This window comes from Oncorhynchus masou, chromosome 23, assembly GCF_036934945.1.
Source record: "Oncorhynchus masou masou isolate Uvic2021 chromosome 23, UVic_Omas_1.1, whole genome shotgun sequence".
NCBI classification, from domain to species: Eukaryota; Metazoa; Chordata; class Actinopteri; order Salmoniformes; family Salmonidae; genus Oncorhynchus; species Oncorhynchus masou.
Genome location: NC_088234.1, coordinates 6,365,579 through 6,391,555, shown reverse-complemented (window position 1 = coordinate 6,391,555; position 25,977 = coordinate 6,365,579). Strand labels below are relative to the sequence as shown.

Genomic DNA, 25,977 nt, shown 5'->3' with positions numbered 1-25,977 from the left:
TGTCTGCCTGCTTACCTGCCTGTTTTCTTGTCTGCCTGCTTACCTGCCTGTTTTCTTGTCTGCCTGCTTACCTGCCTGTTTTATTGCCTGCCTGCTTACCTGCCTGTTTTCTTGTCTGCCTGCTTACCTGCCTGTTTTCTTGTCTGCCTACTTACCTGCCTGTTTTATTGTCTGCCTACTTACCTGCCTGTTTTATTGTCTGCCTGCTTACCTGCCTGTTTTCTTGTCTGCCTGCTTACCTGCCTGTTTTATTGTCTGCCTGCTTGCCTGCCTGTTTTATTGTCTGCCTGCTTACCTGCCTGTTTTCTTGTCTGCCTGCTTACCTGCCTGTTTTCTTGTCTGCCTGCTTACCTGCCTGTTTTCTTGTCTGCCTGCTTACCTGCCTGTTTTACTGTCTGCCTGCTTACCTGCCTGTTTTATTGTCTGCCTGCTTACCTGCCTGTTTTATTGTCTGCCTACTTACCTGCCTGTTTTATTGTCTGCCTGCTTACATGCCTGTTTTATTGTCTGCCTGCTTACCTGCCTGTTTTCTTGTCTGCCTGCTTAACTGCCTGTTTTCTTGTCTGCCTACTTACCTGCCTGTTTTATTGTCTGCCTGCTTACATGCCTGTTTTATTGTCTGCCTGCTTACCTGCCTGTTTTATTGTCTGCCTGCTTACCTGCCTGTTTTATTGTCTGCCTACTTACCTGCCTGTTTTATTGTCTGCCTGCTTACCTGCCTGTTTTATTGTCTGCCTACTTACCTGTCTGTTTTCTTGTCTGCCTGCTTACCTGCCTGTTTTATTGTCTGCCTACTTACCTGTCTGTTTTCTTGTCTGCCTGCTTACCTGCCTGTTTTATTGTCTGCCTGCTTACCTGCCTGTTTTATTGTCTGCCTGCTTAACTGCCTGTTTTATTGTCTGCCTGCTTAGTCAATTCATGACTATTGACTGACTCACATATGTATCCTGATCGTACAGCTCCACCACGACGTTCGGAGGGCTTCTCTCTGTCACAGCAGCATCTCCAAACACCTCCACCTCATAGAAGATGAGTGTCTGGTCCCAGGTGGGGTTCAACGTGTTACGCACAGTCACGGTCTTCTGGCTCTGGTGGAGGAACGAAACTATAGCATAGGAATCTGGAGGAGAAGGGGAAGAGAGAAAGGGGAGGGAGGTAGAGAGAGTAGGGAGGGAGAGTAGGGAGGTAGAGAGGGAGAGCAGGAGAGAGAGTGAGGGAGGGAGGGAGGGAGGGAGGGAGAGAGGGGATGTAGAGAGAGAGAGGGGAGAGAGAGTAGGAGGGAGAGAGAGAGAGAAGGAGAGAGAGGGAGGGGAGGTAGAGAGAGAGGGGAGGGAGAGAGAGGGAAAGAGACAGAGAGAGGGAGAGAGGGGGAGAGAGCGGGGAAGTAGAGAGGGGGAGGGAGAGAGAGAGGGAGGGAGTGGGGGAGGGAGAGAGAGAGGGAGGGAGAGAGAGGGGGGAGGGAGAGAGAGGGGGAGAGAGAGAGAGAGAGAGAGAGAGAGAGAGAGAGAGAGAGAGAGAGAGAGAGAGAGAGAGAGAGAGAGAGAGAGAGGAAGAGAGAGGAAGATGGAGGGATAGAGAGAGAGAATGATGGAGGGATGAGAGGGAGAGAAAGATGGAGGGAGAGAGAGAGAGAGAGAGAGAGAGAGAGAGAGAGAGAGAGAGAGAGAGAGAAAGAGAGAGAGGGAGAGAAAGAGGGAGGGGTTTAAACCACGTTGGAATCAGGGAGTGGTGGAGGAAGGACATTATGGTATAGATTCTTAGAATTAAGGGTTCTTTGGCTGTCCCCATAGGAAAACCCTGTTTGGTTCCACATAGAACTATTCTTGGTTCCAGGTAGAACCATTTTGGGTTCCATGTAGAACCCTCTGTGGAAAGAGTTCTAAATGGAAACTAAAAGGGTTATAAAACCAAAAATGGTTCTTCAAAGGGTTCTCCTCCTGCCTCTATTTTAGGTTTTAGGTTCTACTTTTTTCAATGAATGTCGGGCTCTGGAGGAGAGGTGGAGGAGAGGTTGTAAAGAGAGATGTACGGCTCTGTAGAAAACCTAGATGTTTTAGGAAACATCGTCTCTCTGAACTGATGGTCTGTAGAAAACCTAGACACAAAGACACACCAACCATTTAACCTCATGGCAAACACACACCATCTAACCGCATGGCAAACACACACCATCTAACCTCATGGCAAACACACACCATCTAACCGCATGGCAAACACAAACACACACCATCTAACCTCATGATAAACACACACCATCTAACCTCATGGTAAACACACACCATCTAACCGCATGGCAAACACAAACACACACCATCTAACCTCATGATAAACACACACCATCTAACCTCATGGCAAACACACACCATCTAACCTCATGATAAACACACACCATCTAACCGCATGGTAAACACACACCATCTAACCGCATGGTAAACACACACCATCTAACCGCACGGCAAACACACACCATCTAACCTCATGGTAAACACACACCATCTAACCTCATGGTAAACACACACCATCTAACCGCATGGCAAACACAAACACACACCATCTAACCGCATGGTAAACACACACCATCTAACCTCATGGTAAACACACACCATCTAACCGCATGGCAAACACACACCATCTAACCTCATGGTAAACACACACCATCTAACCGCATGGCAAACACACACCATCTAACCTCATGGTAAACACACACCATCTAACCTCATGGTAAACACACACCATCTAACCGCATGGCAAACACAAACACACACCATCTAACCTCATGATAAACACACACCATCTAACCTCATGGTAAACACACACCATCTAACCTCATGGTAAACACACACCATCTAACCTCATGGTAAACACACACCATCTAACCTCATGGTAAACACACACCATATAACCTCATGGTAAACACACACCATCTAACCTCATGGTAAACACACACCATCTAACCTCATGGTAAACACACACCATCTAACTTCATGGTAAACACACACCATCTAACCTCATGGTAAACACACACCATCTAACCTCATGGTAAACACACACCATCCAACCTCATGGCAAACACACACCATCTAACCTCATGGTAAACACACACCATCTAACCGCATGGCAAACACACACCATCTAACCTCATGGTAAACACACACCATCTAACCGCATGGCAAACACACACCATCTAACCTCATGGTAAACACACACCATCTAACCTCATGGTAAACACACACCATCTAACCGCATGGCAAACACAAACACACACCATCTAACCTCATGATAAACACACACCATCTAACCTCATGGTAAACACACACCATCTAACCTCATGGTAAACACACACCATCTAACCTCATGGTAAACACACACCATCTAACCGCATGGTAAACACACACCATCTAACCGCATGGCAAACACAAACACACACCATCTAACCTCATGATAAACACACACCATCTAACCTCATGGTAAACACACACCATCTAACCTCATGGTAAACACACACCATCAAACCGCATGGCAAACACAAACACACACCATCTAACCTCATGATAAACACACACCATCTAACCTCATGGTAAACACACACCATCTAACCTCATGGTAAACACACACCATCAAACCGCATGGCAAACACAAACACACACCATCTAACCTCATGGTAAACACACACCATCTAACCTCATGGTAAACACACACCATCTAACCTCATGGTAAACACACACCATCTAACCGCATGGTAAACACACACCATCTAACCTCATGGTAAACACATACCATCTAACCGCATGGCAAACACAAACACACACCATCTAACCTCATGGTAAACACACACCATCTAACCGCATGGCAAACACACACCATCTAAACTCATGGTAAACACACACCATCTAACCGCATGGCAAACACACACCATCTAACCTCATGGTAAACACACACCATCTAACCTCATGGTAAACACACACCATCTAACCTCATGGTAAACACACACCATCTAACCGCATGGCAAACACAAACACACACCATCTAACCTCATGGTAAACACACACCATCTAACCGCATGGCAAACACAAACACACACCATCTAACCTCATGGTAAACACACACCATCTAACCTCATGGTAAATACACACCATCTAACTTCATGGTAAACACACACCATCTAACCTCATGGTAAACACACACCATCTAACCTCATGGTAAACATACACCATCTAACCTCATGGCAAACACACACCATCTAACCGCATGGCAAACACACACCATCTAACCTCATGGTAAACCTTCCTTCTGCTGTCTGTGTGTGAAAGGGAGGATACAGTACAGGGTTTTAAAGGGAGGATACAGGGTTTTAAAGGGAGGATACAGGGTTTTAAAGGGAGGATACAGGGCATTCGGTAAGGTTTTGAGACATTTTGTTACGTTACAGCCTTATTCTGAAATAATATTAAATATATACAAATATTCATCAATCTACACACAATGTCAAATTAAAAAACATTTTTTTTATATATGCACATTTATAAAAAAATATATATATCTTATTTACATAAGTATTCAGACCCTTTGCTATGAGACTCTGAAATTGAGCTCAGGTGCATCCTGTTTCCATTGATCATCCTTGAGACGTTTCTACAACTTGATTGGAGTCCCCATGTGGTAAATTCAATTGATTGGACATGATTTGGAAAGGCACCTGTCTATAAAAGTTCCCACAGTTGACAGAGCATGTCAGAGCAAAAACCAATCCATGAGGTTGAAGGAATTGTCCATTGAGCTCCGAGACAGGATTGTGTCGAGGCACAGATCTGGGGAAGGATACAAAAAAAAAAGGTCCCCAAGAACACAGTGGCCTCCATCACTCTTTAATGGAAGAAGTGTGGAACCACCAAGACTCTTCCTCGAGCTGACAGCCCGGCCAAGCTGAGCAATCGGGGGGAGAAGAGCCTTGGTCAGGTTCATCTGACAGAGCCGCAGAGTTCTTCTTTGGCGATGGGAGAATCTTCCAGAAGGACCAGCGTCACGTGTGAAGGAAACCTGGCACCATCGCTACGGTGAAGCACGGTGGTGGCAGCATCATGTCTGGAGGAAACCTGGCACTATCGCTACGGTGAAGCATGGTGGTGGCAGCATCATGTCTGGAGGAAACCTGGCACCATTGCTACGGTGAAGCATGGTGGTGGCAGCATCATGTCTGGAGTAAACCTGGCACCATCGCTACGGTGAAGCTTGGTGGTGGCAGCATCATGTCTGAAGGAAACCTGGCACCATCGCTACGGTGAAGCATGGTGGTGGCAGCATCATGCTGTGGTGATGTTTTTCAGCAGCAGGGACTGGGAGACTAGTCAGGATCGAGGCAAAGATGAACTAAGCAAAGTACAGAGATATCCTTGATGAAAATCTGTTCCAGAGCACTCAGGACCTCACAGTGGGGCGAAGGTTCACCTTCCAAAAGGACAACGAGTCTAAACACACAGCCAAGACAATGAAGGAGTGGCTTCAGGACAAGTCTCTGAATGTCTTGGGTGGTCCAGAGAGATCCCGGACTTGAACCTGATTGAACATCTCTGGAGAGACCTGAAAATAGCTGTGCAGCAACGCTCCCCATCCAACCTGACAGAGCTTGAGAGGATCTGCAGAGAAGAATGGAAGAAACTCCCCAAATACAGGTGTGCCAAGCTTGTAGCGTCATGCCCAAGAAGACGAGGCTGTAATCACTACCAAAGGTGCTTCAGCACAGTACTGAGTAAAGGGTCTGAATACTTATGTAAATATGATATTTCAGTTTTCATTTTATTTGCATTTTTTTTTAACAAAAATACTGTTTTTGCTTTGTCATTATGGGGTATAGTGATGTCATTATGGGCTATTGTGATGTCATTATGGGGTAGTGTGATGTCATTATGGGGTAGTGTGATGTCATTATGGGGTAGTGTGATGTCATTGTGGGGTAGTGTGATGTCATTGTGGGGTAGTGTGATGTCATTATGGGGTATTGTGATGTCATTATAGGGTATTGTGATATCATTATAGGGTATTGTGATGTCATTATAGGGTATTGTGACGTCATTATGGGGTATTGTGATATCATTATGGGGTATTGTGATGTCATTATGGGTAGTGTGTGTAGATTGATGAGGGGAAAAAATATTTAATCAATTTTAGAATATGGCTGTAATGTAACAATATGTGGATAAAGTAAATTGGTCGGGGTACGTACCGAATGCACCTGATAACTTCTTACACTTTCAGTTTACCATTTAGACTACCAGAATATGATGTAATTTATCACAAGATATCTAGTGGCCCTTTTGGGTACCTCATATTATCACAGCAGTCTGGCCCTGTCACATGTTAAAATAGACAAAACATTAGGCACACTATTCCCTATATAGTGCACTACTTTAGACCAGGACCCTATTCCCTATATAGTGCCCTACTTTAGACCAGGACTGGCACCCTATTCCCTATATAGTGCACTACTTTAGACCAGGTCCCTATTCCCTATTCCCTATATAGTGCCCTACATTAGACCAGGCCTGGCACCCTATTCCCTATATAGTGAACTACTATAGACCAGGACTGGCACCCTATTCCCTATATTAGTGCACTACTTTAGTCCAAGGCTGGCACCCTATTCCCTATATAGTGCACTACTTTAGACCAGGGCTCATAGGGTCCTGGTTCACTATATAGGGAATAGGGTTCCATTTGTGACACAGCAGAGAGTCTGTGGAACGCTGGGAATCAACATGGGCCAGCATCCCTGTGGAACGCTTAGAGTCAACATGGGCCAGCATCCCTGTGGAACGCTTAGAGTCAACATGGGCCAGCATCCCTGTGGAACGCTTGACACCTTGTAGAGCCAATATGGGCCAGCATCGCTGTGGAACGCTTGACACCTTGTAGAGCCAACATGGGCCAGCATCCCTGTGGAACGCTTGACACCTTGTAGAGTCAACATGGGCCAGCATCCCTGTGGAACGCTTGACGCCTTGTAGAGTCAACATGGGCCAGCATCCCTGTGGAACGGTTGACACCTTGTAGAGCCAATATGGGCCAGCATCCCTGTGGAACACTTGACACCTTGTAGAGTCAACATGGGCCAGCATCCCTGTGGAACGCTTGACACCTTGTAGAGTCAACATGGGCAAGCATCCCTGTGGAACACTTGACACCTTGTAGAGTCCACATGGGCCAGCATCCCAGTGGAACGCTTGACACCTTGTAGAGCCAATATGGGCCAGCATCGCTGTGGAACGCTTGACACCTTGTAGAGCCAGCATGGGCCAGCATCCCTGTGGAACGCTTGACACCTTGTAGAGTCAACATGGGCCAGCATCCCTGTGGAACGCTTGACGCCTTGTAGAGTCAACATGGGCCAGCATCCCTGTGGAACGGTTGACACCTTGTAGAGCCAATATGGGCCAGCATCCCTGTGGAACACTTGACACCTTGTAGAGTCAACATGGGCCAGCATCCATGTGGAACGCTTAGAGTCAACATGGGCCAGCATCCCTGTGGAACGCTTAGAGTCAACATGGGCCAGCATCCCTGTGGAACGCTTGACACCTTGTAGAGTCAACATGGGCCAGCATCCCTGTGGAACACTTGACACCTTGTAGAGTCCACATGGGCCAGCATCCCAGTGGAACGCTTGACACCTTGTAGAGCCAATATGGGCCAGCATCGCTGTGGAACGCTTGACACCTTGTAGAGCCAACATGGGCCAGCATCCCAGTGGAACGCTTGACACCTTGTAGAGTCAACATGGGCCAGCATCCCTGTGGAACGCTTAGAGTCAACATGGGCCAGCATCCCTGTGGAACGCTTGACACCTTGTAGAGTCCACATGGGCCAGCATCCCAGTGGAACGCTTGACACCTTGTAGAGCCAATATGGGCCAGCATCGCTGTGGAACGCTTGACGCCTTGTAGAGTCAACATGGGCCAGCATCCCTGTGGAACGGTTGACACCTTGTAGAGCCAATATGGGCCAGCATCCCTGTGGAACGCTTGACACCTTGTAGAGTCAACATGGGCCAGCATCCCTGTGGAACGCTTGACGCCTTGTAGAGTCAACATGGGCCAGCATCCCTGTGGAACGGTTGACACCTTGTAGAGCCAATATGGGCCAGCATCCCTGTGGAACACTTGACACCTTGTAGAGTCAACATGGGCCAGCATCCCTGTGGAACGCTTGACACCTTGTAGAGTCAACATGGGCAAGCATCCCTGTGGAACACTTGACACCTTGTAGAGTCCACATGGGCCAGCATCCCAGTGGAACGCTTGACACCTTGTAGAGCCAATATGGGCCAGCATCGCTGTGGAACGCTTGACACCTTGTAGAGCCAACATGGGCCAGCATCCCTGTGGAACGCTTGACACCTTGTAGAGTCAACATGGGCCAGCATCCCTGTGGAACGCTTGACGCCTTGTAGAGTCAACATGGGCCAGCATCCCTGTGGAACGGTTGACAACTTGTAGAGCCAATATGGGCCAGCATCCCTGTGGAACACTTGACACCTTGTAGAGTCAACATGGGCCAGCATCCATGTGGAACGCTTAGAGTCAACATGGGCCAGCATCCCTGTGGAACGCTTAGAGTCAACATGGGCCAGCATCCCTGTGGAACGCTTGACACCTTGTAGAGTCAACATGGGCCAGCATCCCTGTGGAACACTTGACACCTTGTAGAGTCCACATGGGCCAGCATCCCAGTGGAACGCTTGACACCTTGTAGAGCCAATATGGGCCAGCATCGCTGTGGAACGCTTGACACCTTGGAGAGCCAACATGGGCCAGCATCCCAGTGGAACGCTTGACACCTTGTAGAGTCAACATGGGCCAGCATCCCTGTGGAACGCTTAGAGTCAACATGGGCCAGCATCCCTGTGGAACGCTTAGAGTCAACATGGGCCAGCATCCCTGTGGAACGCTTGACACCTTGTAGAGTCAACATGGGCCAGCATCCCTGTGGAACGCTTAGAGTCAACATGGGCCAGCATCCCTGTGGAACGCTTAGAGTCAACATGGGCCAGCATCCCTGTGGAACGCTTGACACCTTGTAGAGCCCCATGACCCAAATTAACTGGAGCTTTTCTGAGGTCACAAATAAGATGATTTTAAAGTTTAAAAAAAATAAAAAATCTGTAAATATTACCTACTAAATATAAACTATCAACTTAAATACCATTGGTGTTTAATTTGAGGGTTTAATTTGATATTAATATATTATTAATTATTCATTATATACTATTCATTATTCAAATATTATTCATATTTTATTTACACACTTTTTATTTGTCAATAACCTCCACTCCAGTAGACATGCTGTTCCCTCTATGGTCACCCCCCCCCTCCCCTCTTCCTCCACCCCAGTAGACATGCTGTTCCCTCTATGGTCACCCCCCCTCTACCTCCACCCCAGTAGACATGCTGTTCCCTCTATGGTCACCCCCCCCTCTTCCTCCACCCCAGTAGACATGCTGTTCCCTCTATGGTCACCCCCCCCCCCCCTCTACCTCCACCCCAGTAGACATGCTGTTCCCTCTATGGTCACCCCCCCTCTTCCTCCACCCCAGTAGACATGCTGTTCCCTCTATGGTCACCCCCTCTACCTCCACCCCAGTAGACATGCTGTTCCCTCTATTGTCACCCCCCTCTTCCTCCACCCCAGTAGACATGCTGTTCCCTCTATGGTCACCCCCTCTTCCTCCACCCCAGTAGACATGCTGTTCCCTCTATGGTCACCCCCCTCTACCTCCACCCCAGTAGACATGCTGTTCCCTCTATGGTCACCCCCCCTCTGCCTCCACCCAGGTAGACATGCTGTTCCCTCTATGGTCAACAGTTGGAAGAGTTGCATGGTTAATTGAAATTGCCATAGTTGATTAGATTGTCTATTTTATAAAGGGGGAGGGGGCTGTTTTCTCTTGAACCATACGGTCTTTTTTTTTACTAGAAACTCAGACAATATGGACACAGATATAACAAATGAATTCTACATGTGAATTTATTTTTTATTTTTTAAATTGAAGTATAAATTGTCAAAGTTTTTAATAGATTGCCATCGATTACATGTTAAATTATCAAAATTATGATTCCGGAAGTTTTGAGGAATTACCGGTAGCTTTGAAACTCTATACAGGGTTGAGGTTAATCAAGGCTTCTGGGTTTTTCCCCGGGCTGAAACGTTCCTCTCCGAGGGTACGTAGCTTGGAATAATAAACTTCCGAGACTGTCGCTCCAGGCTTTTCAGCATTCCGAAGTCGTTGATGTCCCTCCGCCGTCTCGCTCGGGGGCCTCCCCCGGACTACATAAGAAATTACTTGGCTTCTCACAAGGGGGGGAAAGGCAATAACAACACACGCACAAAGCCGCGCACGTGCAGGCTTGCACACACAGTCAGTCAGGGCCACATCGGGAATCAGTGGGTAAATAAACACTCCCAGATTTGGGAATTAGGGAAGGGGTAAGGACTGGGTACAGGAGCCCCCAAAACGAGGGGAGAGGGGAATAACTGGAGGGGGTAGTCACCCTCAAAACACAGGGTTCAGTTGGACAAAGAGGGGAGGTAGAGAGAGAGAGAGGAAGAGAGAGAGAGGTAGAGAGAGACAGAGAGAGAGAGAGGAAGAGAGAGAGAGAGAGAGACAGAGAGAGAGAGAAGAGAGACAGAGAGAGAGAGAGAGAGACAGAGAGAGAGAGAGAGGGAGAGGGGTAGAGAGAGAGAGAGAGAGAGGGAGAGAGATAGAGAGAGAGGTAGAGAGAGAGAGAGAGAGAGAGAGAGAGAGAGAGACAGAGAGAGAGAGGGAGAGGGGTAGAGAGAGAGAGGGAGAGATAGAGAGAGAGAGGTAGAGAGAGAGAGAGAGAGAGAGGGAGGGGGGTAGAGAGAGAGAGGGGAAGAGAGAGAGAGAGAAGGGGGAGAGAGAGAAATAGGGAGGGAGAGAGAGAGAGAGAGAGGTAGAGAGAGAGAGTGGAAGAGAGGTAGAGCGAGAAAGAGAGTAGAGGTAGAGAGAGAGAGTGGAAGAGAGAGAGAGAGAGATAGAGAGGTAGAGAGAGAGAGACAGAGAGAGGTAGAGAGAGAGAGAGGGAGAGGGGTAGAGAGAGAGAGAGGGAGAGAGGTAGAGAGAGAGGGGGAGAGAGGTAGAGAGAGAGAGAGAGAGAGAGGGGGGAGAGAGAGAGAGAGAGAGAGAGGGGAAGAGAGGGAGAGAGAGAGAGGAAGAGAGAGAGAGGGAAGGAAAGAGAAGTAGGGAAAGAGAGAGAGGGGGAGGGAGAGAGTGGAAAGTAAAAGAGAGAGAGGGATAGGGAGAGAGAGAGAGAGAGAGAAAGAAAGAGAGAGGGAGAGAGAGGAGGCCCTTGAAGTGAAATCCTTTGATTGTGTTTAATCTATCTGCAGGGCTGAAAGAGCCTGACACACAGTAAGACTGCTTGATACATAATCTACCCCATCCATCAACTCATCTGGGCCGTTACGAAGGCTGGTGTGTGTGTGTGTGTGTGTGTGTGTGTGTGTGTGTGTGTGTGTGTGTGTGTGTGTGTGTGTGTGTGTGTGTGTGTGTGTGTGTGTGTGTGTGTGTGTGTGTGTGTGTGTGTGTGAGAGAGAGAGAATCTGGATCTCAGAGCAGAATTATAAATCACTACAGCGCTGGATTCACTCACCCCTCGTTAAGTTTCACGTACACGGACACACACATACAGTAGCTATAGTTTCCATGATCTCCACTTAAAGAAGAAAAACAATATTATCTCTCCCTCTTTCTCTCCTTCTCTCCCCCTCTCAATCTCTTTCTTTCATTCTCCTTCTCTGCCTCACTCAACGATACCTCTAAATGTTTCCTTCCCTATTCCTCTTAGTTTTCCATCCCGTGCTGATGTGACTCTATTTTAATAAATGTGCTATTTTTTTTAAAATTATATATATTTTTTTACTCTTTCATTAATATCTGTCTGGGACCTCTACGCTGGGGACCTCTACGCTGGGGACCTCTACGCTGGGGACCTCTACGCTGGGGACCTCTACGCTGGGACCTCTACGCTGGGACCTCTACGCTGGGACCTCTACGCTGGGGACCTCTACGCTGGGGACCTCTACGCTGGGGACCTCTACGCTGGGGACCTCTACGCTGGGGACCTCTACGCTGGGGACCTCTACGCTGGGGACCTCTACGCTGGGGACCTCTACGCTGGGACCTCTACGCTGGGACCTCTAAGCTGGGACCTCTACGCTGGGGACCTCTACGCTGGGGACCTCTACGCTGGGGACCTCTACGCTGGGACCTCTACGCTGGGACCTCTACGCTGGGACCTCTACGCTGGGACCTCTACGCTGGGTTCATAAAGATTCTCAATGAGTTCCCTACCAACTCATGTCTGTCTCTGACTCTCCCACGGAAGGGACTCACATTGGCAAGGGATGGAACAGAAGTAGGATTTGACAAGGGATGGAACAGGAGTACTGGGTTCAACCAGTTTAATATGAGGCCATCTAGGGTTCAAACAGTTTAATATGACACCATCTAGGGTTCAACCAGTTTAATATGAGGCCATCTGGGGTTCAAACAGTTTAATATGACACCATCTAGGGTTCAACCAGTTTAATATGAGGCCATCTGGGGTTCAACCAGTTTAATATGAGGCCATCTGGGGTTCAACCAGTTTAATATGAGGCCATCTAGGGTTCAACCAGTTTAATATGACACCATCTAGGGTTCAACCAGTTTAATATGAAGCCATCTAGGGTTCAACCAGTTTAATATGAGGCCATCTGGGGTTCAACCAGTTTAATATGACACCATCTAGGGTTCAACCAGTTTAATATGAGGCCATCTAGGGTTCAACCAGTTTAATATGACACCATCTAGGGTTCAACCAGTTTAATATGACACCATCTAGGGTTCATCCAGTTTAATATGACACCATCTAGGGTTCAACCAGTTTAATATGACACCATCAAGGGTTCAACCAGTTTAATTTGATGCCATTAAGAACACACTTGCCTCATTCCACAGTTCTGAGTAGCACAACAAAAGTTTAATTTACAGAGAGGATAGAGGAATCCACATCAGAGTTGTTAGTTTAGTAACCAGACTACCTGAGAAGCTGTCTTTGTCCATGGCAAGCAGCTCTCTGGCTTGGTACAGGTAACAGCGCAGGTGGTAGCGAGTCCCACCTGAAACACACACACACACACCTTAGCGTCATATTTAGAGAGAAAGAGGGTTGAGATAGTCACAAGTCCAGGGTTACAGGTGTGATTGCAGGGTACAGTGGGAAATCATAGGTATCGAGCTCCAGCATGCAGGACTAAGTGAAATAAAAATGAATGACAATAACCAATAATATAATAGCACTACAGACAGAACATCATGACCACTGTGATTAATAAATACATGAGCATGTCTGCTGGGGTGGAGGTAGAGGGGGTGACCATAGAGGGAACAGCATGTCTACTGGGGTGGAGGTAGAGGGGGGGGGTGACCATAGAGGGAACAGCATGTCTACTGGGGTGGAGGTAGAGGGGGTGACCATAGAGGGAACAGCATGTCTACTGGGGTGGAGGTAGAGGGGGGGATGACCATAGAGGGAACAGCATGTCTACTGGGGTGGAGGTAGAGGGGGGGGGTGGAGGTGACCATAGAGGGAACAGCATGTCTACTGGGGTGGAGGTAGAGGGGGTGACCATAGAGGGAACAGCATGTCTACTGGGGTGGAGGAAGAGGGGGTGACCATAGAGGGAACAGCATGTCTACTGGGGTGGAGGAAGAGGGGGTGACCATAGAGGGAACAGCATGTCTACTGGGGTGGAGGAAGAGGGGGGGTGACCATAGAGGGAACAGCATGTCTACTGGGGTGGAGGAAGAGGGGGGGGATGACCATAGAGGGAACAGCATGTCTACTGGGGTGGAGGTAGAGTAAAGACCATTGAGGGGGGGGGGGATGACCATAGAGGGAACAGCATGTCTACTGGGGTGGAGGGAGAGTAAAGACCATTGGGGGGGTGGGGGTGACTATAGCAGGGTCAGTTTGCAGGGTAAGGTAGAAGGGTAAGGCAAAAGGTAAGATAACAGGGTAAGGTAGCAGGGTAAGGTAGCAGGTTAAGGTAGCATTGTAACGTAGCAGAGTAAGGTAGCAGGGTAAGGTCGAAGGGTAAGGTAGCAGGGAAGGTAGCAATGTAAGGTAGCAGGGTAAGGTATCAGGTAAGGTATCAGGTAAGGTAACAGGGTAGGGGAGCAGGGTAAGGTAGCAGGGTAAGCTAGCAGGGTAAGGTGAAGCTAAGGAAGCAGGTAAGGTCGCATTGTAAGGTAGCTTGGTAAGGTGGCATGTAAGGTAGCAGGGTAAGGTAGCAGGGTAAGGTAGCAGGGTAAGGTAGCGGGTAAGGTATCAGGTAAGGTATCAGGTAAGGTAACAGGGTAAGGGAGCAGGGTAAGGTAGCATGTAAGGTATCAGGTAAGGTAACAGGGTAAGGGAGCAGGGTAAGGTAGCATGTAAGGTAGCAGGGTAAGGTAGAGGGTAATGTAGCAGGGTAAGGTCAAAGCTATGGTAGCAGGGTAAGGTAGCAGGGTAAGGTAGACAGTAAGGTAGTAGGGTAAGGTAGCAGGGTAAGGTAAACGGTAAGGTAGCAGGGTAAGGTAGCAGTGTAAGGTAGCAGGGTAAGGTAGCAGGGTAAGGTAAACGGTAAGGTAAACGGTAAGGTAGCAGGGTAAGGTAAACGGTAAGGTAGCAGGGTAAGGTAGAAGGGTAAGGAAGCAGGGTAAGGTAGCAGGGGAGGTAGCAGGGTAAGGTAGCAGGGTAAGGTAGCAGGGTAAGGTAGCAGGGTAAGGTAGCAGGGTAAGGTAGCAGGTAAGGTAGCAGGGTAAGGTAGCAGGGTAAGGTAGAAGGGTAAGGAAGCAGGGTAAGGTAGCAGGGGAGGTAGCAGGGTAAGGTAGCAGGGTAAGGTAAACGGTAAGGTAGCAGGGTAAGGTAGCAGGGTAAGGTAGCAGGGTAAGGTAGCAGGGTAACGTAGAAGGTAAGGTAGCAGAGTAAGGTTGCAGGGTAAGGTAGAAGGGTAAGGAAGCAGGGTAAGGTAGCAGGGGAGGTAGCAGGTAAGGTAGAAGGTAAGGTAGAAGGTAAGGTAGAAGGTAAGGTAGCAGGGTAAGGTAGAAGGGTAAGGTAGCAGGGTAAGGTAGCAGGGTAACGTAGAAGGTAAGGTAACAGGGTAAGGTTGCAGAGTAAGGTAGAAGGGTAAGGAAGCAGGGTAAGGTAGCAGGGGAGGTAGCAGGGAAGGTAGCAGGTAAGGTAGAAGGTAAGGTAGAAGGGTAAGGTAGCAGGGGAAGGTAGCAGGGGAAGGTAGCAGGGAAGGTAGCAGGAAAGTTAGCCGGGTAGGGTAGCCAGGTAAGGTAGCAGGGTTAGGTAGAAGGGTAAGGTAGAAGGTAAGGTAGCAGGGTAAGGTAGCAGTGTAAGGTAGACGGGTAAGGTAGCAGGGTAAGGTAGCAGGGTAAGGTAGCAGGGTAAGGTAGCCGGGTAAGGTAGCAGGGTTAGTTAGAAGGGTACGGTAGCAGGGTAAGGTAGCAGGGTAGGGTAGAAGGTAAGGTAGCAGGGTTAGGTAGCAGGGTAAGGTAGAAGGGTAAGGTAGCAGGATAAGGTAGCAGGGAAGGTTAGCAGCATAAGGTTGCAGGGTAAGGTAGCAGAGTAAGGTAGCCAGGTAAGGTGGCAGGGTAAGGTAGCAGGGTAAGGTAGCAGGATAAGGTAGAAGGGTAAGGTAGAAGGGTAAGGTAGAAGGGTAAGGTAGAAGGGTAAGGTAGAAGGGTAAGGTAGAAGGGTAAGGTAGCAGGGTAAGGTAGCAGGATAAGGTAGAAGGGTAAGGTAGAAGGGTAAGGTAGAAGGGTAAGGTAGAAGGGTAAGGTAGAAGGGTTAGGTAGAAGGGTAAGGTAGAAGGGTAAGGTAGCAGGGTAAGGTAGAAGGGTAAGGTAGCAGGGTAAGGTAGCAGGGCAAGGTAGCAGGGTAAGGTAGAAGGGTAAGGTAGAAGGGTAAGGTAGCAGGGTAGGGTAGCAGGGTAGGGTAGCAGGGCAAGGTAGCAGGGAGGGTAGCAGGGTAAGGTAGCAGGGTAAGGTAGCAGGGTAAGGTAGCAGGGTAAGGTAGAAGGGTAAGGTAGAAGGGTAAGGTAGAAGGGTTAGGTAGAAGGGTAAGGTAGAAGGGTAAGGTAGCAGGGTAAGGTAGAAGGGTAAGGTAGCAGGGTAAGGTAGCAGGGCAAGGTAGCAGGGTAAGGTAGAAGGGTAAGGTAGAAGGGTAAGGTAGCAGGGTAGGGTAGCAGGGTAGGGTAGCAGGGCAAGGTAGCAGGGAGGGTAGCAGGGTAAGGTAGCAGGGTAAGGTAGCAGGGTAAGGTAGCAGGGTAAGGTAGCAGGGTAAGGTAGCAGGGTAAGGTAGAAGGGTAAGGTAGCAGGGTAAGGTAGAAGGGTAAGGTAGCAGGGTAAGGTAGCAGGGCAAGGTAGCAGGGTAAGGTAGCAGGGTAAGGTAGCAGGGTAAGGTAGCAGGGTAAGGTAGCAGGGTAAGGTAGAAGGGTAAGGTAGCAGGGTAAGGTAGCAGGGTAAGGTAGCAGGGTAAGGTAGCAGGGTAAGGTAGCAGGGTAAGGTAGCAGGGTAAGGTAGCAGGATAAGGTAGCAGGGTAAGCGTGACACCTGAATTCATACTTTAGAACCATTTTCTATTGAATTAAATGATTCCATTCTATTCTCCTCTGCTCTACTCTATTCATCCTCCACTCCTCTTCAGAGTCATTCTCGGGTCACAGTCTGTATATCTGGAACCAATTACAGGTTTCCATGGCGGCCACCTGTTGCTACGGACGTCACCAGGGGAGACAGGTGTGCCTGATTGGAACCAGAGCTCTCCCAGAATATACCACAGGTGGATGACAGATGGAGAGAGATAGAGAAAGGAGGGACGATGTAGAAAGAAAGAGAGAGAGAGACAGAAAGTAAGAGATAGAGAGAGGAGGGAAGACGTAGAAAGAAAGAGAGAGAGACAGAAAGTAAGAGATAGAGAATTGAGGGAAGACGTAGAAAGAAAGAGAGAGAGACAGAAAGTAAGAGATAGAGAAAGGAGGGAAGAGGTAGAAAGAAAGAGAGAGAGACAGAAAGTAAGACATAGAGAGAGGAGGGAAGAGGCAGAAAGAAAGAGAGAGACAGAAAGTAATAGATAGAGAAAGGAGGGAAGAGGTAGAAAGAAAGAGATAGAGACAGAAAGTAAGAGATAGAGAAAGGAGGGAAGAGGTAGAAAGAAAGAGAGAGAGACAGAAAGTAAGAGATAGAGAATGGAGGGAAGAGGTAGAAAGAAAGAGAGAGAGAGACAGAAAGTAAGAGATAGAGAATGGAGGGAAGAGGTAGAAAGAAAGAGAGAGAGAGACAGAAAGTAAGAGATAGAGAGAGGAGGGAAGAGGCAGAAAGAAAGAGAGAGACAGAAAGTAAGAGATAGAGAAAGGAGGAAGAGGTAGAAAGAAAGAGAGAGAGACAGAAAGTAAGAGATAGAGAATGGAGGGAAGAGGTAGAAAGAAAGAGAGAGACAGAAAGTAAGAGATAGAGAGAGGAGGGAAGAGGTAGAAAGAAAGAGAGAGAGACAGAAAGTAAGAGATAGAGAATGGAGGGAAGAGGTAGAAAGAAAGAGAGAGAGAGACAGAAAGTAAGAGATAGAGAATGGAGGGAAGAGGTAGAAAGAAAGAGAGAGAGAGACAGAAAGTAAGAGATAGAGAGAGGAGGGAAGAGGCAGAAAGAAAGAGAGAGACAGAAAGTAAGAGATAGAGAAAGGAGGGAAGAGGTAGAAAGAAAGAGAGAGAGACAGAAAGTAAGAGATAGAGAATGGAGGGAAGAGGTAGAAAGAAAGAGAGAGACAGAAAGTAAGAGATAGAGAGAGGAGGGAAGAGGCAGAAAGAAAGAGAGAGACAGAAAGTAAGAGATAGAGAAAGGAGGGAAGACGTAAAAAGAAAGAGAGAGAGACAGAAAGTAAGAGATAGAGAAAGGAGGGAAGATGTAGAAAGTAAGAGATAGAGACTGACCGGGTAGCTGGCAGGTTTATGAGGAGGCAGATTTTGTTAAGAGTCGTACAAATGTCCTTTCAGTTGTTGGATGCAGATGTTAAATAATGATGAGTAGGGTTTTTATACATCAATAATATTTTAGATATTAAACCCTTGACTGCAGAATTCATATGAAGCCAAAGACAGATTTATGTTTCACGATTAATTTATAAGACGGGCCAGCTTTTCATCTTGTCTTTTATTACTCTCTCTCCCTCCCTCTCTCTCTCTCCTCCTTACCCATCTCTCCCTCCCTCCCTCTCTCTCTTCCTCTTTCCCTCCCTCTCCTCCTTCCCCATCTCTCCCTCCCTCTCCTCCTTCCCCATCTCTCCCTCCCTCTCCTCCTTCCCCATCTCTCCCTCCCTCTCCACCTTCCCCCTCTCCCTCTCTTCCTCTTTCCCTCCCTCTCCTCCTTCCCCATCTCTCCCTCCCTCTCCTCCTTCCCCATCTCTCCCTCTCTCCCTCCCTCTCCTTCTTCCCCATCTCTCCCTCTCTCCCTCCCTCTCCTCCTTCCCCATCTCTCCCTCCCTCTCCTCCTTCCCCATCTCTCCCTCCCTCTCCTCCTTCCCCATCTCTCCCTCCCTCTCCTCCTTCCCCATCTCTCCCTCCCTTTCCACCTTCCCCCTCTCCCTCTCTCCCTCTCTCCCTCCCTCTCCATCTCTCCCTCTCTCTCCTTCCCCATCTCTCCCTCCCTCTCCTCCTTCCCCATCTCTCCCTCCCTCTCCACCTTCCCCCTCTCCCCCTCTCTCTCCCTCCCCCTCCCTCCCTCCCTCTCCTTGACTCTTGCTCCCTCTCCCTCTCCTTGACTCTTGCTCCCTCTCCCTCCCCTTGACTCTTGCTCCCTCTCCTTGACAATCCATCTCTCTCCCTCTCTTCTCAGTGTAAGAATTAGATATTTGCTTCTTACTGTGGAAGAGGCAGGAAATGGTAGGGCGGTTGACCCCAAAGGTCGCCGTCACAGATTTCTCATCACTCTTATCCTCCGTCACACTCCCCTGGCGAAAGATAACAACAGATTCAGAAAACACCTCTCATTCCTCTATATTTTACCCTACATCCTGAAAACCTACCCTCTTCAACCTATTCCCCCCTCTTTCCCAAAGTCTATATCGGTCTCTCTTTCTCTCCTCCTCCTACCAGCCCCCTCTTCTCTCTCACCAGCGAACACTCCAGGGCGAAGATAGCAGCAGGGCCCGTCTTCTCCAGTGGTTCCATACGACATCTCCATCTCCTCCTCCTGAATGAGTCTGTCTTCCGGGGTGTAAGATGGAACCTCCATCCAAACAGAGATGCGTACTCCCATCCCTCTCTCTCTGCTTCATCTGGTCGCTGCTATAGAGGGGAGAGAGGGGAGAGAGAGGGGGAAGAAGAGAGAGGGGAGAGAGAGGGGGAGGAAGAGAGAGGGGAGAGAGAGGGGGAGGAAGAGAGAGGGAGGGAGAGAGAGGGAGAGAGGGGGAAGGAAGAGAGAGGGGAGAGAGAGGGGAGGAAGAGAAGGGGAGAGAGAGGGGGAGGAAGAGAGAGGGGAGAGAGAGGGGGAGGAAGAGAGAGGGAGAGAGAGGGGGAGGAAGAGAGAGGGAGAGAGAGGGGGGAGGGAGAGAGAGGGGGGAGGAAGAGAGGGGGAAGAGAGAGGGAAGAGAGGGGAGAGAGAGGGGAGAGAGAGGGGAGAGAGAGGGGGAGGAAGAGAGAGGGGAGAGAGAGGGGGAGGAAGAGAGAGGGGAGAGAGAGTGGAGAGAGAGGGGAGGAAGAGAGAGGGGAGTGAGGGAGGGGGAAGAGAGGGCAGAGAGAGGGAGGGAGGGGAAGAGAGAGGGAGAGAGGGGGGAGGAAGAGAGGGAGAGAGAGGGGAGAGAGAGGGAGGGGAAGAGAGGGGGAGGAGAGAGGGGAAGAGGGGAGAGAGGGGAGAGAGAGGGAGGGAGGGGGAAGAGAGGGGGAGGGAGGGAGGGGGAAGAGAGGGGAGAGAGGGGGAGGAGGGGGGAAGAGAGAGAGGGGAGAGAGAGGGAGAGGGAGGGGAAGAGAGAGGGAGGGAGGGGGAAGAGAGGGGGAGACAGAGAGGGGAGAGAGAGGGAAGGAGGGGGAAGAGAGAGGGGAGAGAGAGTGGGAGGAAGAGTGGGAGGAAGAGTGGGAGGAAGAGTGGGAGGAAGAGAGAGGGAAGAGAGGGGGGGAAGAGAGAGAGAAGAAAGAGGGGGAGGAAGAAAGAAAGAAGAGAGAGGGAAGAGAAAGAGGAGGAAGATAGAGGGAAGAGAGAGGGGGGGAGAGAGAGGGGAGGAAGAGAGGGATGGAAGAGGGGGAGGAGGAGAGAGGGAAGAGAGAAGGGGAGGAAGAGGGGGCGAGGAAGAGAGAGGGAAGAGAGAGGGGGAGGAAGAGAGCGGGAAGAGAGAGGAGGAGGAAGAGAGAGTGGGTAGAAGAGAGAGGGAAGATAGAAGGGGAGTAAGAGAGAGGGAAGAGAGGAGTAGGAAGAGAGGGGGGAGGAAGAGAGAGGGGGAGGAAGAGAGAGGGGGAGGAAGAGAGAGGGGAGGAAGAGAGAAGAGGAGGAAGAGAGAGGGAAGAGAGATGGAGATTTTTGAGGGTTGGAACATTTCATCACGAACAGAGTGGGTTACAACTCTACTCTGTTCTGTGTACACAGAGTGCCCCCTTGTGGACAAATCTGTGTAAAATCACAGAAAAGTGATATCCATTTCTTACTGCTATTTGTCTGCTTTGACTTTTTTTCAGGGTAAAGTGTGTACCAATTTTAAACTCACAAAGTTTGATTTGATTTCAAAAGTAATGTCAACCTATCCTTTATCTAACGGTCTCTGTGTAATCTCTACAGACCTGTCCAGTATCTAACGGTCTCTGTGTAATCTCTACCTGTCCAGTATCTAACGGTCTCTGTGTAATCTCTACCTGTCCAGTATCTAACGGTCTCTGTGTAATCTCTACAGACCTGTCCAGTATCTAACGGTCTCTGTGTAACCTCTAAAGACCTGTCCAGTATCTAACGATCTCTGTGTAATCTCTACAGACCTGTCCAGTATCTAACTGTCTCTGTGTAATCTCTACAGACCTGTCCAGTATCTAACGGTCTCTGTGTAATCTCTACAGACCTGTCCAGTATCTAACGGTCTCTGTGTAATCTCTACCTGTCCAGTATCTAACGGTCTCTGTGTAATCTCTACAGACCTGTCCAGTATATAACAGTCTCTGTGTAACCTCTACAGACCGGTCCAATATCTAACGGCCTCTGTGTAATCGCTACAGACCTGTCCAGTATCTAACGGTCTCTGTGTAATCTCTACCTGTCCAATATCTAACGGTCTCTGTGTAATCTCTACAGACCTGTCCAGTATCTAACGCTCTCTGTGTAATCTCTACCTGTCCAGTATCTAACGGTCTCTGTGTAATCTCTACCTGTCCAGTATCTAATGGTCTCTGTGTAATCTCTACCTGTCCAGTATCTAACAGTTTCTGTGTAATCTTTACCTGTCCAGTATCTAACGGTCTCTGTGTAATCTCTACCTGTCCAGTATCTAATGGTCTCTGTGTAATCTCTACCTGTCCAGTATCTAACGGTCTCTGTGTAATCTCTACAGACCTGTCCAGTATCTAACGGTCTCTGTGTAATCTCTACAGACCTGTCCAGTATCTAACGGTCTCGGTGTAATCTCTACAGCCCTGTCCAGTATCTAACGGTCTCTGTGTAATCTCTACAGACCTGTCCAGTATCTAACGGTCTCTGTGTAATCTCTACAGACCTGTCCAGTATCTAACGATCTCTGTGTAATCTCTACAGACCTGTCCAGTATCTAAGTATCTAACGGTCTCTGTGTAATCTCTACCTGTCCAGTATCTAACGGTCTCTGTGTAATCTCTACCTGTCCAGTATCTAACGGTCTCTGTGTAATCTCTACCTGTCCAGTATCTAACGGTCTCTGTGTAATCTCTACCTGTCCAATATCTAATGGTCTCTGTGTAATCTCTACAGACCTGTCCAGTATCTAACGGTCTCTGTGTAATCTCTACAGACCTGTCCATTATCTAACGTATCTAAGACCTGTCCATTATCTAACGTCTCTGTGTAATCTCTACCTGTCCAATATCTAATGGTCTATGTGTAATCTCTACAGACCTGTCCAGTATCTAACGGTCTCTGTGTAATCTCTACAGACCTGTCCATTATCTAACGGTCTCTGTGTAATCTCTACAGACCTGTCCATTATCTAACGGTCTCTGTGTAATCTCTACAGACCTGTCCAGTATCTAACAGTCTCTGTGTAATCTCTACAGACCTGTCCAGTATCTAACGGTCTCTGTGTAATCTCTACAGACCTGTCCAGTATCTAACGGTCTCTGTGTAATCTCTACAGACCTGTCCAGTATCTAACTCTCTGTGTAACGACCTGTCCAGTATCTAACGTCTGTGTAATCTCTACAGACCTGTCCAGTATCTAACGGTCTCTGTGTAATCTCTACAGACCTGTCCAGTATCTAACGGTCTCTGTGTAATCTCTACAGACCTGTCCAGTATCTAACGGTCTCTGTGTAATCTCTACAGACTGTCCAGTATCTAACGGTCTCTGTGTAATCTCTACAGACCTGTCCAGTATCTAACGGTCTCTGTGTAATCTCTACAGACCTGTCCAGTATCTAACGGTCTCTGTGTAATCTGTCCAGTAATCTCTGTGTAATCTCTACCTGTCCAGTATCTAATGGTCTCTGTGTAATCTCTACCTGTCCAGTATCTAACAGTCTCTGTGTAATCTACCTGTCCAGTATCTAACGGTCTCTGTCCTCTACCTGTATATCTAACGGTCTCTGTGTAATCTCTACCTGTCCAGTATCTAACGGTCTCTGTGTAATCTCTACAGACCTGTCCAGTATCTAACGGTCTCTGTGTAATCTCTACAGACCTGTCCAGTATCTAACGGTCTCTGTGTAATCTCTACCCTGTCCAGTATCTAACGGTCTCTGTGTAATCTCTACAGACCTGTCCAGTATCTAACGGTCTCTGTGTAATCTCTACCTGTCCAGTATCTAACAGTCTCTGTGTAATCTCTACAGACCTGTCCAATATCTAACGGTCTATGTGTAATCTCTACAGACCTGTCCAGTATCTAACGGTCTCTGTGTAATCTCTACCTGTCCAGTATCTAACGGTCTCTGTGTAATCTCTACAGACCTGTCCAGTATCTAACGGTCTCTGTGTAATCTCTACAGACCTGTCCAGTATCTAACGGTCTCTGTGTAATCTCTACAGACCTGTCCAATATCTAATGGTCTCTGTGTAATCTCTACAGACCTGTCCAGTATCTAACGGTCTCTGTGTAATCTCTACAGACCTGTCCAGTATCTAACGGTCTCTGTGTAATCTCTAGTATCTAACGGTCTCTGTGTAATCTCTACAGACCTGTCCAGTATATAACAGTCTCTGTGTAAACACTACAGAACAGTCCAATATCTAACGGTCTCTGTGTAATCGCTACAGACCTGTCCAGTATCTAATGTTCTCTGTTTAATCTCTACCTGTCCAATATCTAACGGTCTCTGTGTAATCTCTACCTGTCCAATATCTAACGGTCTCTGTGTAATCTCTACCTGTCCAGTATCTAACGGTCTCTGTGTAATCTCTACCTGTCCAGTATCTAAAGGTCTCTGTGTAATCTCTACCTGTCCATTATCTAACGGTCTCTTTGTAATCTCTACCTGTCCAGTATCTAACGGTCTCTGTGTAATCTCTTCAGACCTGTCCAATATCTAACGGTCACTGTGTAATCTCTACAGACCTGTCCAGTATCTAATGGTCTCTGTGTAATCTCTACCTGTCCAGTATCTAACGGTCTCTGTGTAATCTCTACCTGTCCAGTATCCTGTCCAGTCCATATCTAACAGTCTCTGTGTAATCTCTACCTGTCCAGTATCTAACGTTCTCTGTGTAATCTCTACCTGTCCAGTATCTAACGGTCTCTGTGTAATCTCTACAGACCTGTCCAGTATCTAACGGTCTCTGTGTAATCTCTACCTGTCCAGTATCTAACGCTCTCTGTGTAATCTCCACCTTTCCAGTATCTAACGGTCTCTGTGTAATCTCTACAGACCTGTCCAGTATCTAACGGTCTCTGTGTAATCTCTACCTGTCCAGTATCTAACGGTTTCTGTGTAATCTCTACAGACCTGTCCAGTATCTAACGGCTCTGTGGAATCTCTACCTGTCCAGTATCTAACAGTCTCTGTGTAACCTCTACAGACCTGTCCAATATCTAATGGTCTCTGTGTAATCTCTACAGACCTGTCCAGTATCTAATGGTCTCTGTGTAATCTCTACCTATCCAGTATCTAACGGTCTAGGTGTAATCTCTACCAGTCTCTGTGTAATCTCTAACTGTCCAGTATCTAACGGTCTCTGTGTAATCTCTACCTGTCCAATATCTAACGGTCTCTGTGTAATCTCTACAGACCTGTCCAGTATCTAATGGTCTCTGTGTAACCTCTACAGACCGGTCCAATATCTAACGGTCTCTGTGTAATCTCAACAGACCTGTCCAGTATCTAACGGTCTCTGTGTAATCTCTACAGACCTGTCCAGTATCTAACAGTATCTGTGTAATCTCTACCTGTCCAGTATCTAACAGTTTCTGTGTAATCTTTACCTGTCCAGTATCTAACGGTCTCTGTGTAATCTCTACCTGTCCAGTATCTAATGGTCTCTGTGTAATCTCTACCTGTCCAGTATCTAACGGTCTCTGTGTAATCTCTACAGACCTGTCCAGTATCTAACGGTCTCTGTTTAATCTCTACCTGTCCAGTATCTAACGGTCTCTGTGTAATCTGTAGACCTGTCCAGTATCTAACGGTCTCTGTGTAATCTCTACCTGTCCAGAAACGAACAGTTTCTGTGTAATCTCTACCTGTCCAGTATCTAACGGTCTCTGTGTAATCTCTACCTGTCCAGTATCTAACGGTCTCTGTGTAATCTCTACCTGTCCAGTATCTAACGGTCTCTGTGTAATCTCTACAGACCTGTCCAGTATCTAACGGTCTCTGTGTAATCTCTACAGACCTGTCCAGTATCTAACGGTCTCTGTGTAATCTCTACAGACCTGTCCAGTATCTAACGGTCTCTGTGTAATCTCTACAGACCTGTCCAGTATCTAACGGTCTCTGTGTAATCTCTACAGACCTGTCCAGTATCTAACGATCTCTGTGTAATCTCTACAGACCTGTCCAGTATCTAACGGTCTCTGTGTAATCTCTACCTGTCCAGTATCTAACGGTCTCTGTGTAATCTCTACAGACCTGTCCAGTATCTAACGGTCTCTGTGTAATCCCTACCTGTCCAGTATCTAACGGTCTCTGTGTAATCTCTACCTGTCCAATATTTAACAGTCTCTGTGTAATCTCTACCTGTCCAATATCTAACGGTCTATGTGTAATCTCTACAGACCTGTCCAGTATCTAACGGTCTCTGTGTAATCTCTACCTGTCCAGTATCTAACGGTCTCTGTGTAATCTCTACAGACCTGTCCATTATCTAACGGTCTCTGTGTAATCTCTACCTGTCCAGTATCTAACGGTCTCTGTGTAATCTCTACAGACCTGTCCAGTATATAACAGTCTCTGTGTAAACACTACAGACCAGTCCAATATCTAACGGTCTCTGTGTAATCGCTACAGACCTGTCCAGTATCTAATGGTCTCTGTTTAATCTCTACCTGTCCAATATCTAACGGTCTCTGTGTAATCTCTACCTGTCCAATATCTAACGGTCTCTGTGTAATCTCTACCTGTCCAGTATCTAACGGTTTCTGTGTAATCTCTACCTGTCCAGTATCTAACGGTCTCTGTGTAATCTCTACCTGTCCATTATCTAACCGTCTCTTTGTAATCTCTACCTGTACAGTATCTAACGGTCTCTGTGTAACCTCTACAGACCGGTCCAATATCTAACGG

At 47.9% G+C, this 25,977-nt stretch overlaps 1 protein-coding gene across 1 annotated transcript in view; it reads right to left on the bottom strand.

Moving 5' to 3' along the window:
* The window catches only part of dysf (dysferlin, limb girdle muscular dystrophy 2B (autosomal recessive)), a 272,132-nt gene that overhangs the window by 127,591 nt on the left and 118,564 nt on the right, over positions 1-25,977 (bottom strand). The window contains 4 exon segments of the mRNA XM_064931015.1: positions 939-1,120; positions 13,096-13,173; positions 18,959-19,046; positions 19,210-19,383. Of these exon segments, the coding sequence (XP_064787087.1) occupies positions 939-1,120; positions 13,096-13,173; positions 18,959-19,046; positions 19,210-19,383 (522 nt within the window).